The 20,573-nt window shown below is 39.4% G+C and overlaps 2 protein-coding genes across 2 annotated transcripts in view; one reads left to right on the top strand and one right to left on the bottom strand.

Annotated features, from left to right (window-relative positions):
* SPOUT1 (SPOUT domain containing methyltransferase 1) overlaps positions 1–20,573 on the bottom strand; it is a 151,934-nt gene that overhangs the window by 115,010 nt on the left and 16,351 nt on the right. The gene's annotated exons all lie outside the window — the stretch shown is intronic.
* Positions 1–20,573, top strand: part of LRRC8A (leucine rich repeat containing 8 VRAC subunit A) — a 39,100-nt gene that overhangs the window by 11,569 nt on the left and 6,958 nt on the right. Inside the window, exon 3 of the mRNA XM_069069429.1 lies at positions 15,535–17,700. Coding sequence (XP_068925530.1) covers positions 15,544–17,700 — 2,157 coding nt within the window. The 5' untranslated portion in view covers positions 15,535–15,543. The remainder of the gene's footprint in view (positions 1–15,534; positions 17,701–20,573) is intronic.

Below are 20,573 nucleotides of genomic sequence, written 5' to 3'. Positions count from 1 at the left end.
CAAAAAGTAATTAAACAGTGCATTTTGATCCAGCTGGATCCCTTTGACCCAGCAATACTACTACTAAGTCTGAATCCCAAAGAGATCATAAAAAAGGGAAAAGGACCCACATGTACAAAAATATTTACAGCAGCTCATTTTGTGGTGGCAAAGATTTGGAAATTGAAGGGCTAGATGATGGGTATCATCAATTGGGGTATGGCTGAACAAGTTGTGGTATATGAATGTGATGGAATACTATTGTTCCGTAAGAAATGATGAGCCAATGGATTTCAGAAAAACTTGGAAAGGCTTACATAAACTGATACTGAGTGAAATGAGCAGAATCAGGAGAGAACATTGTATACAGAAACAATAACATTGTGGGAGGATCAACTATGATAGACTTAGCTCTTCTCAGCATTACAGCGATCCAAGACAGTTCTAAAAGACTTGTGATGGAAAATACTGTCCACATCCAGAGAAAGAACTCTGGAGTCTGAATGCAAATCAAAGCAGACTATTTTCTCTCTTTTTTTTCTATTTCTGTTTTTTTCTTTCTCGTGGTTTTTCCTTTTGTTCTGATTGTTCTTTCACAACATAACTAATGTGGAAATACGTTTGACATGACTGCATGTATATAACCTATATCAAGTTGCTTGTTGTCTTGGGCAGAGGGGAGAGAAAGGAGGGAGGGAGAAAAATTTGGAGCTTAAAATCTTACAAAAATGAATGTTGAAAAAATCTTTACATGTAATTGGAAAAAATTAAGTACTATTAAGTGCAAAAAGAAAAAAGAAAACGAGCTGGGGAGAGACAGTGAAACTCCAGATTAACATTCTTTTGTGTTCCTTACTCTTAGGATTTAGCAGGGTTTCCTTCTCTCTTCAATCCTTCTCATTAGTAGTGGTATCTTTGCCTCTCAGAGGTGGAAATTTTGACTAAGTGACTTGTCCAAGGAGGTACTGTAATGGAGTTACTGTAATAGAGGAGACTTGTCTGAATAGGGGTTGCCTCTTCCCTCCCCCCCTCGCCCTACCACACACACACACACACACACACACACACACACACACACACATACTCATGCTCTCACTCTACTCTGAGGGCAGACCATTGAGTGGGTAGAGAAGAATAAGGGATTTGGAATGTTGACCTTTTCCTTGAAATTGAAAGACTCTAACATGGAGTAGCCAGGGTACCCTTAGGATCTTTTAAGGATTGACTAATCTAAGACTTTCTGCAAAGAGTGTTGAATTTTGACGTTTCCTGGCAGAGCTGACATGGTTGTGTAAATGAAGAAAGTATAGGATTTGATACAGTTCTGCCTTCTGAAGTAGCTTTGGATAACTTTTATGTGTTTCCTGCCCTTTTATGATTCTTTTTAGTCTTTCCCACTTCTTGGCCTAGACATTTCCTAATGAGCATACCTTTTGTGTAAGTATGGAAGAACTGGCCAAGATACAGGGAATGAATTCCTTCAAGATACAGGGAATGAGTTCCTTGGCTGGCCTGGCCTGATGGGGAGTTTGGGAGCAAGGAGGTGTCTGGACTTTGTTCAGCTGCTCAAGTTAACTACCTTGCAAGATTCTCTTCTCTGAAGTATCCTCCTCAGTGCCAGGAGGACAAATACTAGCGTCTCTGAGTCTTTGAGAAGTAACCTGTTGCTAGAACATCCACCACAGCAGCCTGGCCTCCACCCGGTATCATCATAATCATAATAGTATGGATCAGTTGGGTTCAGTGCACTAACAGTGCTCTTGTGTGCCCATCTTTCCATGATCCTTCCAACATTTCTCTAATGCTTTACAGTTTACAAAGTATGTTATTTCAGTTCAACTCCATAGTAATCCAATGAAGTAGGTAATGAAAAATAGACTCCAAATATACCATACCGTGGCTCTCTCCAGGTTTTGTTTTATCTTTGGAATTTTGAGACTGAAGTTATAGGTTATAGTGGAATGAACATTGGATTAGGAAGCATATGACCAGTTTGAATTCTGGTTCTGTCCTTACTGCCTGTGTGACCTTGGACAAGTGACTTGACTTCTCTTGGATCTCATTTACTTTTCTTTAAAATTTAGAGATCAGACTGCCACATTATCTGTAGGATGCCCTGCTGGCTCTGTGGCTTGTGGCTTGTAATTGAGTATTTCTAATGTGCTTGATTCCCATTCTGCCTCTTTATAGCCCAGGTTGACAGGCCAGTGGGCTTCTTGTTCACAGGAGCTAAGGTTCTGCCTCTTGGTTTCAGAGCTAATATTTCTTAAGCCCTTGCCTCTAAGGAATCATGTTATTGGGCTTTTTGTTTATGTTTTAAAATGCTTATTTACATCTTTTTTTAATTTCACCTTCGTTTCCCAATATAGTCCTCTCTTCTGTCTTCCCTGAGGGCCATCCCTTATTTCTATGTAGCAAAGAATTTAAAAAAAAAAAAAAAGAAAAAGTTCAGCAAAACTAACCTACCACATTAACCAAGTCTGATACCATATGCAGTGTTCCATGCCCACAGTTTTCTCCTCACCCTGCAAAGAAGAAAGGGAGGTAACTAGCATTTCTAGAACTCTTTAAGGTTTGCAAAGTGCTATGCCTTTGCTGTCTCATTTCTTTCTTTCTTTTTTTGCTTTTTGGAGGGGGAAGGCAGTATTAAGTGACTTGCCCAAGGTCACAAGGCTAGTAAGTGTTAAGTATCTGAGGCCAGATTTGAACTCAGGTCCTCCTGACTCCAGGGCTGGTGCTCTATTCACTGCGCCACCTGGCCGCCCCTGTCTCATTTCTTATAGCTCTTTTGGGAGGCCAAGTGTGAAATGCTACAGTTTTTGAATCAGATATGGGAGGGTTAAAAGAAAGAACTTACTCTACCACTAGAACCTGGGTGCAAGAACACCAGCAAAGCATTTAGCTGCATAATGCCTTTATTTCTCCCTCTGGAAAGTGGGAGTAGGAAAACCATATTCTCTCTTAAACCAGGATCTTTCCAAGATGAAGATTATTCCAAGATGAATCTAAGTACTTGAAACAAGTGAAGACAGTCTAGGGTGACATTAGGGAGCAGCATGAAGGAGCTTTCTTGGATTTGCTGAAGAGATTTCTGACACAAAGATTATGTGAAAGAACATTCTGAATAAGAGAAATGCAAATCAAAGCAACCCTGAGGTTTCACCTCATACCAGAAAACTGGCAGAGATGACAAAAATGTGAACTGGGACTTTAGAGACAAACCATTCATTTTTCAGATGAGGAAATTGAGGCTTAGAAGAGAAGTGACTTGAAGTTCTTCTTGGGACCTAGAATGATGGCAGAGTTTCTATTGTTAAAGTAGAAATGGGGGCCTTATTTTCCAGACTTTACCAGAAACTGTTGGTATTAGAAACACTGGACGTGAATCGAATGACTGTCTGTATACAGACTAAAAAACAAAAAAACAAACCCTGGGATCCAGTGTAACCTATTTTTCCACATCCTTTCAAAGTTTCCTAGGAGAATGAGTTAGTCAACAAGCAACACCAACAGTTCTGGTCACAGCCTAATATTTGTGTAGGTGCATGTTTATACCATTTTTTCCTGGACAAGCCTACAAGTCAGGTAGGAAAGTATACACAAAGACTCTTTATGGATCAACCCCCATAGACTGCCTAAGAGAGAAACAGAGTGGGGGGCCCCCTAGAACATGGAAAAAATTAGCTTTTAGGTAATATCTCTACCAGATGACCCTTCAAGAGGGGTAGTATAACTGGGCCTCAAGTCAAGCAAAAACTTGTAGGCTGTTTCCCAAATAGGACAAATTTATAGCCCAGTAGCATGATGGTCCTTGATTCTTTGCCCCTCGGCTCAAAAAAAAATCAAAATATCTTAATCATATAAGTTATCCCATCTTTTGCATAGCTCCTTGGATGTCAAGATGGCAGGACTCTTACACTTAGCAGATGTAAAACTATGAGGAAGTCATTTCTCATGAGGCTTTGTGAGCCTTACTTTCTGCATTTGTAAAATTGGAAAAAATACTTTTACTATTTGCTTTGGTGTTATGAGGAAAGTTTATAAAGCTTAATTAAAGTGCTTAGTAAATAGGATTTATTTCAGTAGGTCTATGATTTCACTGATATGGACACTTTCTTCAGTGGTACAGATCACAACCCATCTTCACTTTTTAATCCCGAATGATTCTTATCCATGTCTTTACATTAGGCTCTACAGTAGGTCCACCTGCCTCCTTCTGTTGGACTTCTCCTAGATTTCTTGAATTTGTTTGAATACAAGTGAACTTTCTAGTTGCCTCTCATTCACCCTCACTCTTGCTCCATGAGTGTTCTGTCTCTTTTCCAGGTTGTATTTCTCTAAATGATAGCTTTGATTTTTAAAATAAGTTTTTATATCTTTTATTTTTACAGAATCTACATTTATTTTTCTTCCCTCTGCACCTTCCAGATAGCCACCCTTTATAATAAGAGGAAAGAAGGTGAAAAGAAGTGCCACAAAACTAAGCATAGGGAAGGTTATGTTATAGGCAGTATTCCATAGCCGTGGCCCCCCACTTCTTCAAGAAGCCACAGCTGGGGAAGCAAGCGAGAAGGGTGCAGAGGTGGGAGAAAATAGTCACGTCTTTGGGGCTCAGCGTGGTTCTTTTAAATTTTGCCTCATTCGGTTTCTCTTGCTTTGTTCTTGTTTCTATTCATGTTGTTGTCAACATTTTGTGCTTCGCTGTCCTGGTTCTGCTTCTTTGCCTCTGCATTTGTTCCTGGAAGTTTCCTCCTGCTTTTCTTCTATGTATTTATCATTTTTATTGTTTCTTATGGCACAATAATAATTCTATCATATTCATGGCACATACGGCACAATAAACCTTTTGTTTAGCCGTTTCCTAATCAATGTGCACCAACTTTCTTTCCAATTTTTTTTGCTACCACAAAATCTCTTCTATTGTGGTGTACATGGCAATTCTGTGATCTTTTCTTTTTGTCATTGACCTGCTGGAGATATAATCCTAGCACTGAAATCTGGTCAAGGGTATGGATACTTTAGTCACTTTTTTTTTTGCACAATTTTTTGCTTTCCAGAATGGCTACCAGTTCACAGCTCTTATTAATAATAAGTTAATGAGCCCATCTTTCCATAGTCCTTCCAGCATTAACTGTGCATATATTTCATCATCTATGCAGATTTTCTGGGTGAGGTGAAACCTCACTTTTGATTTTCATTTCTCTTTGTAGTGATTTGTTGTATTCTTTCATCTGATTGTTAATAATTAGCAATTCTTTTGAGAACTCTTTGGCCACAACTCTCAGTGAATGACAATATCCTTTAAATGCAGTTTCTTCTGCATAGTTCTTCATTGGGACTATGCTACAACCTACTCATATTCACCAAATGCAATTGCCTTTTACTTGACCTGTAATTTTGATTCTAAAGACTGTTGTGTTTTATAATTTATAGCCATCACAGTGCCTGGCACATAGTAGGGTTTGATAAATGTGCACTGGTCTGTTGGTTGAGGGATAAGGAGAAAAATATTGGTGTTTAAAATATGGATTTTTGTTTGAGGAATAAGCCTGAATTATTGGAGGCACCATGCAATTTCCAAAACTATCTCTAGCCTGAGCTTATTTTCCTCTTCAAAGCTGAGCTCAGTTCATTGTCCTCCATATATGTACTGATGGGTAAACTCTACAGGCTGTCTATTCAGCTTCATAGCATGGTAGCAATAGGCATTACTTATTTATTTTTTGTTTGAATAGTTAAGCTGAACCCTTGAGTGATTATTGATCTCTTCTAGAAACTTTCTAGTCTCTCATGGTGTCAGGTTGATTTGAATCAGTTGAATTTTTGTTGAAAATGGTGATAATTTGAGTTTGCTTCATTCTGTTCCTTCATCCATTCACCTGTTTTCTGCCTTAGTAGCTTGTTTTAAATAAATTAGATTAGAACTATTTTACTTACATACCATACCTTCTTTTTGTTTTTATTTCTTCTTTGCCAAAATTATTGATTCTATGGTAACAAAACCTTTCATATCCATTTCCCCTTTTTTTTTTTTTATTGAGGGGGGAAGGTAGGGCAATTGGGGTTAAGTAACTTGCCCAAGGTCACACATCTAGTTTTGTGTGTGTTTGTGTGTGTTAAGTGTCTGAGGCTGGACTTGAACTCAGGTCCTCCTGACTCCAGGGCCAGTGCTCTATTCACTGCACCACCTAGCTGCTCCAATTCATTTCCCTTTCTTTACACACATGGCCACAACCCTAGTTCAGAACTTAACCACCTAGGCTATTGAAATATCAAATCATTGCTCTCCTTCCTTCAATTCATTTTCCATACAGCTTTCAAATGGATATTCCTAAAGCCCGGGCCTAATATCTTTCCTTTACTCAAATACCATCTGTGATTCCTTTTTGCCTCTAGGATAATATATGATCTCCTTTGTTTAGAATCTAAAACCCTTCAAAGTTAACTTCAGTCTTTTTTGGTCATTGTTCTTCTGCACAAAACTCTGTGTTCAAGTCAGTCTTCTTGCTATTTGCCACTCCTGATGTTCTGTCTTCTGCCTCTGAGAGACTGTACCTTAAACCTGGAGTACTTGTGTTCCACTTCTAGCACTTGGAATCGTTGGGTTTCTTGAAGAAAGCTCTGGGGCCACCTTTTACACTAGGTTTTTCCTGAGCCCTTAACTTGTTAGTAGAATAATATCTCCTTAACTTCATGACTGTTTTCAGTTTTTATCTTTAGATCCTTAGTATCTACATAGCCCAGTACCTTGAACATAGTAGGTGTTTAATAAATATTTTTTAAAAATAATTTTTATTGATATTTTCTGTTTTCTACCTCAAGTCAGCTAGATGGCTCAGTGAATAGAGCACTGGGCCTGTAGTCAGGAAGAACTGAATTCAAATTTGGCCTCAGACCCTTACTAGCTGTGTGACCCTGGACAAATCCCTTAACCTCTGTTTGCCTTAATCTACTGGAGAAGGAATTGGCAAACCACTGCAGTATCTTTGCCAAGAAAGCCCCCATGGACAGCATTGGCATGCCTATGGTCAACAGGGTCAAGAAGAGTTAGATATAACTGAACCAGTGAACAACAACAGCAATAATTTCCTATAACCACTTGTATTTTTCCCCCAACCTCTCAGTGAGGGCCATCCCATATTACAAATAGTAAGCACAACTGATCAGTAAATTGAGAAGGTCTTAAAATGTGCAGTATAAAACATTTGTGTACCTGAAAGGGAAAAGTTGGAAGTATCTTCTCATATCTCTTCATTTGAGTCCCACTTGATCTTTATTATTTTGTTACATTTACTTTTTTTTTTTGGAGGAGGGAAGGCAAGGCAATTGCCCAAGATCACACAGCTAGTAAGTACATCAAGTATCTGAGGAAAGATTTGAACTCAGGTCCTCCTGACTCCAGGGTTGGTGCACTATTCACTGTGCCACCTAGCCACCCCTACATTTACTTTTTATATATATTTTTTGCTGTGTTCTTTTCATTTACATGGTTGTAGTTACTCTGTATATGGTTTTCTTGACTACTTCACTCTATATCAGTTCATATAAATCCATGCTTCTTTATATTCATCACATGCATCCTTTCTTATAGCGCACAGTAATATTCCCTTACATTCATATACCATAATTTGTTTAGCCATATCCCAGTCGATCGTCATCTACCATGTTTCCACTTCTTGGCTATCATAAAAAGTGCTGCTAAAAATATTTTATAGTTTATGGAGACTTTTTTCTTATCAGTGCCTTCCTTGGGGTATAAGCCCAGTAGTGGAGTGTCTGGTTTCAAAGGGTATAGACATTTTAGTCACTTTATTTGCATAATTCCAATTTGATTTCTCTAATGGTCGTACAGATTTACAGCTTCACCACCAATGTATTAGGGTGTCTGTCTTTCCACAACTCTGCCAATATTTACTGTTGTCATTTTTGGTAATTTTTGCCAATTTGTAGGGTATGTGGTGAAACCTGAGAGTTGTTTTGATTTGCGTTTCTCTTATAATTAGTGATTTGAAGGATCTTTTTTCATGTGACTTTGAATACTTTACAATTCTTCTTTTGAGAACTGTCATATTCTTTGACCATTTATCTATTGGAGAATAGCTATTATCCATATATATTTATTAATTCTTTATATAACTTAGATACCAAACTCTTGTCAGAGAAATTTGATACAAAGATTTTTTTCCCATTCAGCCACATCCTATCTTATCCTGGATGCTTCAAGTAATCATTATTTTATTTTTGTAAATTATTTTGTATAATTATTTATTATTTTTGCACTTATATATATATATATATAATTATTTTAGCTTTTGTAATTTCTTCTATCTCTTGTTTGGTTGAGAATATATCTCCTATACATAGCTGTGAGAGGTACATGATCTGTTTCTTTTCTAATTTTTTTATATTATGGTCTTTCATATTAAGATCACATAAGCATTTAGGGATGTATTGTGGAGTGTGATATAAGGTGTTGGTCTAATCCTAATTTCTGCCAGACGACTTTCCAGTTTTCCCAGCAATTTTTATCAGATAGGGAGTTTTTCCCTAGGTAACTTATTTTTTCTACTTTATCAAATGCTAGGTTGAGTTCTGTTATTTCTAAATCTCCGTTGTCTGTTCCATTGTTTCATCTCTCAATTTTTTTTTCATTTTTTTTTAAGCAATCGGAGATAAGTAACTTGCTCAAGGTTACACGGCCAGTTATTTCTGGGTATGGTGCTGAGTGTCTGAGCCCAGGATTTGATCTCTAGGTCATCCCAACACTGGAGCCGGTGCTCTTACTCGCTGTGCTACCTGGCCGCCCCCATCTCTCAATTTTTTAACTACATGTTTTGATGACTGCTGTTTTACAATATAGTTTGAGGACTAGAAGTGTTATTTTCCTTCAGTATTACTTATTTTTTAAAATTTCCCTTGATCTAAATCTTTTGTTTTTCCAAATGTATTTTGTTATTATCAAATTCTGAGAAGTATCATCTTGGTAAAATTTGATTGGTCTAGGATTAAAAGTGTAAATTAATTTTGGTAGTATTGTCATTTTTATTATATTAGCATGGGCTAACCATGAGCACTGAACATTCCTCCAGCTATGTAGGTTTTTCTTTCATTCTTTAAGGAGTGCTTTATAATTGAATTGAATAGATGCAAGTTTTTTGTGTGCTTTGGGAGGTTGTTCTCCAGATATTTTATAGAATTGATAGTTATTTGGAATGAGATTTTCCTTTCTATTATCGCTTCTTGTGTTTTGTTATTATTATACAAAAGTGCTTTTGATTTTTGAGGATTTATTATGTAACCTACAACTTTGCTGAAATTGTAAATTGCCTCATTTACTATCTTTTCTGATTTCCTGGGGCTTTCCAAGTAAATCATCACAACATCAACAAAACAGGGATAGTTTTATTTCCTAATTGTCTTTATTCCTTTAATTCCTTTCTCTTGTCTTATTGCTCTTGATGGTATTTCTAGAACTATATCAAATAATAATGAAGAGAGTGGGAATCTTTGCTTCATTCCTATATATACTGGAAAAGATTCTTGTGTATCTCCATTGCATGTGATGATGCTTGCTTTTGGTTTAAGATAGATTTTTTTTATAATAGTTAAAAAAGAAAAAAAGATCCCTCTATGGCTATACTTTGTAGGGTTTTTAGCATAGAAAGAGTGTTGTACTTTGTCAGAGGCTTTTTTTGCATCTGTTGAGATGATCCTGTGGTTTTGGGTGTTGGGTTGTTAATGTGACTAATTGTGTTGATTATTTTCCTAATATTGAATCATCCTTGTATTCCTGGTATACATCCCACTTGATCATAATGAATGATTTCTTAGATAAATTGTTGTGATCTTGTTTGATAGGATTTTATTTGAGATTTTTGAGTTAGTGTTCATTAATGATATTGACCTGTAGTTTTCTTTCCATGTGTTATTATAGTTCTCTAGTTCTTAAGTATTAGGAATATACTTGTCTCATAAAAAGATACTGATAGCGTTCTTTCTTTCCTTCTTAACTTTTGAGAATAATTTGTGAAGTATGGGTACTAACCATATACTTAAAAGTTTGATAGGATTCTCCTGTGAATCCATCAAGTCCAGAGGGTTTTTGTTGTTGTAGTTTTGGTAATTCCTTTACAGTTAGATCCATTTCCTTTTCTGAGATTGGCTTTTTTAAAGATCTCCATCTGGTACTTTGATAATTTGGACATTATATATATTTTTAAGGTATTTCTAGATTTCTTTTGTATTCTCTGTTTTTAGCATATAACTGTGTATAATATATTCAGATTTTGCTTTTTATTTCTTCTGGTTTTGCTGTGATTTCACCTTGGCCATTTTAGTTTATGGATTTTCTGCTAACTTCTTTCTATTCAGATTAGCTAGAGATTTGTCAGTTTTATTAGCCTTTTTAAAAAAAATCAGATTTCTAGGGATTTTTTGTTTCCAATTTAGCTATTTCTCCTCTAATTTTAAAAAATAACTCTTCTTTGTGTTTATTTTTATTGATTTCCTAATTTTTAAAAATGCATTTTCAGTTGATTAACCTCTCTTTTTTTTATTTTGCTAATGTATGATTGTAAGGATATGATTTTTTCCCTGAGGACTAGTTGAACTGCATCATAGAGATTTTAATAAATTTTTTAAAATTGTGTTCAATAAATTAATGCTTTTTTGTTGTAACTTTCTAATAATTCTTCTCTTTAGAACCTTCCCTTACATAAAAGAAAAATAGTTCAGCACAACAGAGACCTAAACCATATCTAATAGTAATGTACCATTTTATAACCACCACTTCTCTGTCAAGAGAAAGGAGGTTTGTTTTGCCAATATTCCTCTTGAATGAAGATTGAGTATTACATTAATTTGAATTATAAAGTTCTTTTAATGTTTTATTTCTGATTATTTGTGTTCATTATTCATGTAGTTCATCAGCCTCATTAACTCCCATGATCTTCACCTTCATTTTACCTTATACACAAAGGGGTTGTCATACCCTTGATCTCATCATCCCCTACATATGTTCTCCCTCTTCTATCTTAACTCTGAAATTCCTGTACCTGACCACAACTACCTGTCCTTCTGGCCCTCCCTGTGCTTCATCCCTCCTAAATCCATTCTCTGTTCTTACCCCAACCTCCAGACTCCTCCTGCTTCCCCATGTTGTAGTTCCTAATTCTGGCTTTGCTTCAATTCAACTTTTAAAACTGTGTTGGACCCTTGAATCCCTTGTTCCATTGCCCTAAGGCATGCACCTCATTCCTTTGTAGACCCTGAATTGTTAGTATCATCTTCCTTCTCTGCTTCTGCTTACACAGTGCTGAGTATTTCTAGAGGAAGTCTCATAGCCAAGCTGACTGAATTCACTATGAGTTCCTACCACAGTCCTAGTCCTTTTATTCTTTCCTGATCTAGCTACTTTCCCTACAGCCTTCAATCACATCCAGATTGCTCCCATCATTTAAAAAACAAAACACCACCTTCATTTGACTTTCCCATCCCCTCAGACTTTCATCCTCTGCTTCTCCTTTCTTTCAGAGCCAAACTCCTCAAAAAAGCTGTCCAAATTCACTTGCCTCTACATTCTCAGTTTACTGCCTCACTTTAAAAAAAACGTTTTTGGGGTGGCTAGGTGGCTCAGTGAATAGAGCACAGGCGCTGGAATCAGGAGGACCTGAGTTCAAATTTGGCCTCAGACACTTAACACTTACTAGCTGTGTGACAATGGGCAAGTCATTTAGCCCCAGTTGCCCTCCAAAAAGAAAAAAAATATATTTTATTACAAACTTGCTGGACATCAACAAACATCATCATTTTCATATACATAGAGGAGAAAAAATATATATAAAGTTATAAGTTTCTATTATGTAGAGCTTGTAGAGCTTAGGTATATAATAGATTTAGCACAGTGATCCTAACATTGTCCAACTTCTCTGTGACTGTGGATTTTATTATTGTTTTATTGATGTACTTTTCTTTTTTTGGCATCACCATTGCTATACCCAACTAGTCTGGGTCCTCATTGCTGCTTTTCCTGGAGTATGGGGAAGAGCCTCCTGATGGCTCTTGTGGCTCTCCAATACTTCTTCCACACAGATGCTAAAGTGATGGTCTTCAAGTGCAGGTCTGACTGGCCATGTCACTCCTCTGCTTAAGAAGCATCAGAGGCTCCCTTTGGGATAGAATACAAATGCCTCTGTTTGGCATTTAAGGCCTTTCCCAATCTGGCTTCAGTCCAGCCAGACTAGCCTGCTTGCCCTTTCTCCTCCATAGCATTGCATCTCCTGCCTCCATGCCTTTCTTTATCCAGGCTGGCCTCTCTCTACCACCCTCCAAGTCTGTACTACCCTCCCTCTTCACCTCATACTTCTGGAACCAAGCTTATCTGAGGTGCCACCTCTTTCAAGAAGCCCTCCCCTATTTCCTCATTTGTTAGTGCATAACTCTTCCCCCAAGTCATTCACTGTGTGTTCACTTTGTATATGTTATATTGACTCATCTGTGGATATCTTGTATCCCTATGGTAGAGTATTAGATTCTTTGAGGGCAAGGGCTGTCTTACTTTTGTGTTTATATCTCTGGCTCCCCTTAGCACCTGGCACCTAAAATGCTTGTTATTTGGTCATCAGAGAACCTGTGAGTTATCAATTAACTACAAGTTCTATCTTCTGGTTTCTTTTATAAAGAGAATATTGATATTTATACGTTCTGATTCCTCAGTAATATTTTTCCTATGATCTTTGGATCTCATATTTTAGGGTACCATTGGTTAAGTTTATGTTTATCTCTAATATAAAAACCATGTGATTCTTACTCTATCCTTTGCCTCCTTTTTCACTATTTCACACTGTCACTGAGGAAGTAGAAAGGCACTTCCCAGAACTAGGGCCATTTTGTATTTTTCTTCATTTTCTGAGTAGTTGGAGCAAAGATTTTGTCACCTTGTGGCTTCTCTGTGCTTGCTAGGCTGGTCCTCTCTGCCCCAAGACCAAATTCAAAGCCTTCCCAGTTTGGCAGATCCTGCTGGAGCATATGTTCTTTTGAGTATCCTAGGTTAACTCCACCCCATGATGAGGCATTAGTATAGGGCTTTTATAGCTATTGTAATAATAATCACTAATTACGTATGATAATAGTCTCTAATATCCTTTCTAACTCCATTATCGTTATTGTTATCATAAAATTATTATTTTTTAAATTGTGAGGACAGCTACTTAAAGATGTTGTGTTGTGTAAGGAGAAATCCACCAGCCTGACTGAGGGCATCCCATGTATACCTAACATATCCAAAAGGGGCAGACATTTGAAGGAGATGGACAGCTATCCTTTGAACCTTAATCTCTCTCCTTCCACATTCTAGCAGAAGGAGGGACAAGAAGAAAGCCTGTTGAATTTTGCCCTCTTGACTCTGCTAAGAGTGCTGTTTCTCCCTTACCAGTTTGTTCAGTTCATGTTGCTAATTTAGGTGAGCTGATCCAAAGTCGCTTCTCTTACTGATATGTTAACAACAGTGGCCAGGAGGATTGAACTGTCTTCCCCCAAATTTGTGCTATCACCAAAATTCCTAGCTTGTCCTGCAGTTAACTTCCCCATCCTTCTTTAAGGAAACTACCTAGGATAATTTGACATAATCAGACCAGGTCTATCTCCCCTGATGAACTGAGCAGAGAGAGCTGCCCCCAAATATCCATGGAGAGACTGGCTCCATTAGATTAGTTTTCTTGACTGAATCCACCAAAACCATTGCTCTCTTCTTGACCTTTTCTGGATGCATCACTGCTAAACAAAAGAACTTTGGGTGATTTCTTGGATTTCATGATCTTCATCCATCCATTAAATAAGGATAGAGTACCTGAGAGTTGCAGAAGGGAACCCGTTTCTTCATCAGAGACTTGAATTTGGCTTAGGTCTAGCCCTCTTTCTCTATTTCATACCTTTTTTTCCCCATCCCCCAGCCTTTTTAAAGGCTGAGCAATTGTAACCACATCCTTCCCAGGGACACCCACCCCACCTTCAATGTTGGCGCCCTGTCTGAAAGAGTTAGGGAGGAGACCTCTGCTTGAGTATCAGAGCAGATGGCTCATATGACTCGAATCTCTGGTTTTGGGACTCTTCAAGTGACTTAGAGCATACTGGCAACTCCCATTATCTGTTTTCTGCACTATGGACTTCATGAGTGGCTCTTCCTGGCACATGTTTAAATTCTAGATATTGCTTTAGATGCAGATTGTGGGAGTTACTGGTCAAGACTAGGAGCTAGTGGGATCTTTGCCTTTTAGTGGAAGGTGGGGCCGAATGATTCAGCAAGTTGTAAAAGGGCTGGTTTCCCCACAGTGTAGGTGGCTTTAGGAAGCCCATTCCTGTTATAGAGATCTTGCTACCACCCTGTGGATTCACAAAGACATTCCTGGGTGACTCTCTCCTTTAGTCCTTTTACTGGAATGGCTTAGCCTTCAGTTTCTCTGCTTGTGACTTAATTAGCTCTCTAGTTCTAGAAATCACCAAGTCAGGGGGGTGGTATATGCTAGCCTCATCATGACCTGGCTTCTAGAAACCTGTGATCTTGGCTCTGCTAGATCAGTCAATCTGCTAGGGAATCAAGGCTCCTGGCACTCTCTTTTTTCTGGAGCCATCATGGCTAAGACCTAGATCAAGTGCCTCAGTTCCTGTCTGTGTAATATGATTTCCTCTCTTTTTTACCGTTGTTCTTCACAGTTATCTTAGCATATCCTAGGTGTGTTGAAGACATGAAATGCTTAGGACTGCTTGAAGAAAGCTGGTGTTTGAATAGAGAGGATTCTTTTGTTGTTATTTTTGTTAATAGTAGAGTGGCCAAATTCAAATTACTTAGACATTTTCCTCTCACCTAAAAGCGTTGGTTGTCTTGAGACAGATCTGTTGGAAGGAATGAAGGTGTATTAAACCTTTCCTTCTTGGGTTATCTAGGAGAGGGGTACTTGGAGACCAGGACATAGATAAGATGTTCCTCAGGTGTCACTCCTAATCATTTGAATATTTCATTAATTTTCTCTTGGAGTTAGTAGAAAGCAAGATTCAGGTTGGACAGAATCTTTTGTTAGAAGTGACCTCTGGAGCCTTTTGGTTGACACAGAAAAATGATTGTTAATATGAGGAGGAAACAGAGCCAGAGGAAGTTCATTTATTAGCTGTAGCCTAATGATTGAGAGCTCTCATGGATAGACTCTCCCATTACAAATTGATAAACCAGGTCGAATTTTTGTCTCTGCCCCTGATTTCAGCCATGTGTTCACACACAAATCACTTAACTTCACATTCTTGTTTTCTCCTCTGTAAATGGAGGAAAGTCTTTTATCTTTTCTTTTACCTATCGGTTTCCCTAGCAGGTCTTTTAAGCTCCTCCTCTAAGAGAAATGTTATTTAAATAATTGGGGTGTTATTTTCATTTAAACTTCAAGTAGAATTTAAAACAATTGTTCTATTGTCTCACTCTGACTTAGTCCCAGACCACTTGCGAATAACTCTTCTGGGAGAAACCAGGCTGCCCTCTGCCAATAATACCTGCCTGTGGGTTCCTTTCAGGTTTCAATCATGATTCCTGTCACTGAGCTCCGGTACTTTGCTGATACTCAGCCAGCTTACCGAATCCTGAAGCCATGGTGGGATGTCTTCACAGATTACATATCCATTGTCATGCTGATGATTGCAGTATTTGGGGGGACCCTTCAGGTCACCCAGGACAAGATGATCTGTCTCCCTTGTAAATGGGTTACTAAAGACTCCTGCAATGATTCCTTTCAAGGTTGGTCTATTCCTGCCCCAGATCCCACCTATTACAACTCTACAATTCTTCCATCTCCAGACCCGGGGCCCAAAGGAATCAAGTATGACCTCGATCGGCATCAGTACAACTACGTGGATGCGGTGTGCTATGAGAACCGGCTCCACTGGTTCGCCAAGTATTTCCCCTATTTGGTGCTGCTCCATACACTTATCTTCTTGGCCTGCAGTAACTTCTGGTTCAAGTTTCCCCGGACGAGCTCCAAACTGGAGCACTTTGTCTCTATCCTGCTTAAATGTTTTGACTCACCTTGGACCACCCGGGCACTCTCAGAGACAGTGGTGGAGGAGAGTGACCCTAAGCCGGCCTTCAGCAAGATGAATGGCTCCATGGACAAGAAGTCGTCAACTGTGAGTGAGGATGTGGAGGCTACCGTGCCCATGTTACAGCGGAGCAAGTCAAGAATTGAGCAAGGCATTGTGGACCGGTCAGAGACGGGAGTACTAGACAAGAAGGAAGGGGAGCAGGCCAAAGCGCTCTTTGAGAAAGTGAAGAAATTTCGGACTCATGTGGAGGAAGGGGACATCGTCTACCGCCTCTACATGCGGCAGACAATCATCAAGGTGATCAAGTTTATCCTGATCATTAGCTACACGGTTTACTATGTCAACAATATAAAATTTGACGTTGACTGTACTGTGGACATTCAGAGCCTAACAGGCTACCGCACCTACCGCTGTGCCCACCCTCTAGCCACTCTCTTCAAGATCCTGGCTTCTTTCTATATCAGTCTGGTGATCTTCTATGGCCTGATCTGCATGTACACGCTGTGGTGGATGTTGAGGCGCTCCCTCAAGAAATACTCCTTTGAGTCCATCCGGGAGGAGAGCAGTTACAGCGACATCCCCGACGTGAAGAACGACTTTGCCTTCATGCTGCACCTTATTGACCAGTATGACCCCCTCTATTCCAAGCGTTTCGCTGTCTTCCTCTCAGAGGTGAGTGAGAATAAGTTACGGCAGCTGAACCTCAACAACGAGTGGACATTGGAGAAGCTGAGGCAGCGCATCACCAAGAACTCCCAGGATAAGCTGGAGCTGCACCTGTTCATGCTAAGTGGGATTCCAGACACAGTCTTTGACCTCATTGAGCTGGAGGTGCTCAAGCTGGAGCTCATCCCTGATGTGACCATCCCTCCCAGCATCGCCCAGCTCACCAGCCTCAAGGAGCTCTGGCTCTACCACACGGCAGCCAAGATCGAGGCCCCTGCACTGGCCTTCCTGAGGGAGAACCTCAAGGCTTTGCACATCAAGTTCACTGACATCAAAGAGATCCCTCTGTGGATCTATAGCTTAAAGACCTTGGAGGAGCTCCACCTGACTGGCAACCTCAGTGCGGAGAACAACCGTTACATTGTGATAGACGGTCTTCGGGAGTTGAAGCGGCTCAAGGTCCTGCGGCTCAAGAGCAACCTGACCAAGCTGCCACAGGTGGTCACAGATGTGGGCATCCACCTCCAGAAGCTTTCCATCAACAACGAAGGGACCAAGCTGATTGTCCTCAACAGCCTGAAGAAGATGGTGAACCTGACTGAGCTGGAGCTGATCCGCTGTGACTTGGAACGCATCCCACACTCCATCTTCAGTCTCCACAACCTGCAGGAGATTGATCTGAAAGACAACAACCTCAAGACCATAGAAGAGATCATCAGTTTCCAGCACCTGCATCGCCTCACCTGCCTTAAGCTGTGGTACAACCAAATTGCCTACATCCCCATCCAGATCGGGAACCTCACCAACCTGGAGCGTCTCTACCTGAACCGCAACAAGATAGAGAAGATCCCTACCCAGCTCTTCTACTGCCGCAAGCTACGCTACCTTGATCTCAGTCACAATAATTTGACCTTTATTCCTGCTGACATTGGACTGCTACAGAACCTTCAGAATTTGGCTGTGACAGCCAATCGGGTAAGTTCATGGTAGAATTAGGGGAGTGGGGGGACTTGAGATGAAGCAGGTGATGATAATTGTCATTCTATAGTGCCCTAAATTTTACAAGATATTTTCCTCACCATGGCCCCAGGAAGTAGATAGTAGTGTTAAATACTAATTTTCATTTTATAGATTAAAAAAACAGATCGTCTGGTAAAGTGACATGCCCAAGGTCATACAACAAAGTAGGTGTCAGAACCTGAATTCAGATATAAGTCTCCTGACTCCTACTCCTGCGTTTTCTATTATACTTGCTGGTCAAGAAGTGTATTTTTGGACAGAAGCTTGTGAAAGCTTGAATACATAAAATAATTTGGTCTCAGTGAATACTGGAGGGAGATATAAGAATAGTAGAAGGTCTAGTAAGTTCCCTCAAGGAGATTACTGACTGACATAGAAAGTGGATAGGACTGAAGAAAAGCTTTAGTAAACTGTTTAAAAATCACTAGTACAGAGTGGGCCCAGTGCAACCCTATGTAAGGTTATAAGATCAGTGAGGTGAGTTAATAAGGTTTTTGAAAGTGACCTTTTTTTTTTTTAAAGAATCTTGGAGGAGAGAGCAGAGGGATTTAGATTAGCCAAAAGGACTAGGGAGTTTAATTCATATTTCTGTGACTGATTCTTTGCCTTTCCTAGGAATAGCATTTCTCAAAAAAGCATGAATGAAACATAGAGAATTAAGAGCTGAGGTAACTTGTTACCTCAACAATAACTTGTTGCTTTGATTGGGAGTCTGGGCCAATCCACCACTTCTTCAAGTCTAGCTCATTTATCATAGATGGTCTTCATCTGGAATCCATGGACCCTCAAGGGGTAGATTTCACCAAGCCCATGAACTTGAATGGGAAAAAAAAATTACGTCTTTATTTTCTCTTACCTCTAACTAAAACTAATTATTTCCTTTATTTAAAAGGGTTTTTCTGAGAAAGTATCCATAGGCTTCACCAGATTTCACAAGGGTCCATGACACAGAATAAGGCTAAGAACCATCCTCACCAAACAGCACAGGCTGTTAGGAAGGAAAAGAACTCATTGAGGAAGGATATTAACTGCTGAAAAGAAACCAATCTTCAAACTGTTATCAGTCAGTGTTTTCAGTTAGAGATTTAAGGTGGATTTTAAAGACCCTTTCTTTCTCCCACCATAGCAGTGTATAATACCATGAGACTTAAAAGGTATCCAGGTACTTAGCTTAGAGGACTTGGATTTTTTCCATCACTCTTTTACCTTCCTTAGAATAAAAGTATGCAACTCATAGCATATTGTGAGACTTCTCATAAGAATTATTCAGCCTCTTTGGCTTGGTGGTCTTACCCTTAGAGGGTTTGTGATCTGTACCTAGGATACCCCCTGAATTAGGAAGAATTTGTAATTTTATTATACCTTCACACTGCTGGGTGTGGCAGGCCTAAGATGGAGTGGGACCTACAGAAAGATCTTGTGGTTTTTGTGGTTTGAGTTTCTTAAACAATATCACAGTTGTTCGGTGTACCTCCTACCCCCTAGGAGGATCATATATATATTGTAGTTTGCTTTCTTGAGGAGTATTTGTAGAGCATTTTGGTTGGGTTAAATATGTGAATTGTAAAGGGTTTATAGCCCGCTTTTTACCTTTCTGGTGTTGAAAGGAGAACAAGCACAGAGGACTGGCACATGTTCTATGCCAGGTAACTTGCTGGCATCCAGTATTTAGTTCCTATAGACTTAGAGCCAAATGGAACCTAAAGAGATTACATACTGTAGCTCTGGCCTGGAGTACAGTCCCTGAACTGGCCAAGAACCAAGTGCATTCTCTAAGATCTCTTAGGCTAGAAATCATCAACCTTTACTCTCCCTGAATTTAATCACTTACCAGGAAGTTTTCCCCTTCTGTCTTAACCTCCTTCCATTTAAGTCCTTAAGTGATGTTTCATTATAAAGATGAAAGTAACCTTGGATTCTTGAAAGCCAAGATAAGGAAAAATGAGTTCTGGCTGTCATCCCAAGCTGGAAAAACTTTAAATATGGGTTCAGTGACAAGCTGTGTGTGTCCATTGTCCTAGGACCAGGCTAGCTAGCTAAGTTTGGAGAAACCCATCATGGTTTGGATGTATACAGGGATGAATTTTTCATCCTCGAACACCAACAAAAGTCACAGGTCCTTAAGTAGGAGACTTCAACAGCAATGAAGTGTAGAAATATCTCACTGACTCCCTCTTTCCTGCTGTATCCTAAACTTGCTTCCTTTCCTTGGAGGCAGAGAGCAGAGACTCAGCGCCCTCTTGGGAATAATTCCACAAATATTTGGGACAGTAATAACTGTCTTCCCTTTAGTTTAACTATCACATTCTTTAACCTTTACTCAGGGGAACTCTTTAGTATCTTAGGTTGGAGGTAGCATGAGTTAAGTTGATAAGGAGGGTGGGTAGAGCAGAGAATTGTCACCCAGTCCAATTCCTCCAATTCACAGATGTAAGCACTGAGAAACAGATAAATGAAGGGACTTGTTTAAGTAACACAAGTGAAGGTAGCAGAGCCAGATCTAAGATTCGGCATACCATGGAAAAGGGACTGGACCTGAAGTCAGAGAACCTGAGTTCAAATTCTATACTTAGAATCTGTATGATTTTGGGCAAGTCATTTTCTTGAACCCTGTTTTCTTCATCTATAAAATAAAGGGGTTTTAACTAGATGGCTTCTCAAGGCACTTTTAGCTTTAAATCTGCAGTTCTGTCACCACCTACTACCCTGGTTTGCTCCCAAGGGAATTTAGTTTAGTTTCCAGACCCCTTGTTTCCCTGTCCTCGCCTCCACTGAATAGGAAGAGTGGGCAGGTGCATCCTTAAGCCTGTGAGAAAGGCTGTGTAGTG

Source organism: Petaurus breviceps, unplaced genomic scaffold, assembly GCF_028583685.1.
Source record: "Petaurus breviceps papuanus isolate PSGF00001 unplaced genomic scaffold, PetGlider_PUasm1.0 90779, whole genome shotgun sequence".
Lineage (NCBI taxonomy): Eukaryota > Metazoa > Chordata > Mammalia > Diprotodontia > Petauridae > Petaurus > Petaurus breviceps.
Note: the sequence above shows the minus strand (reverse complement) of the source record. Positions and strands in the feature narration are given on the sequence as shown.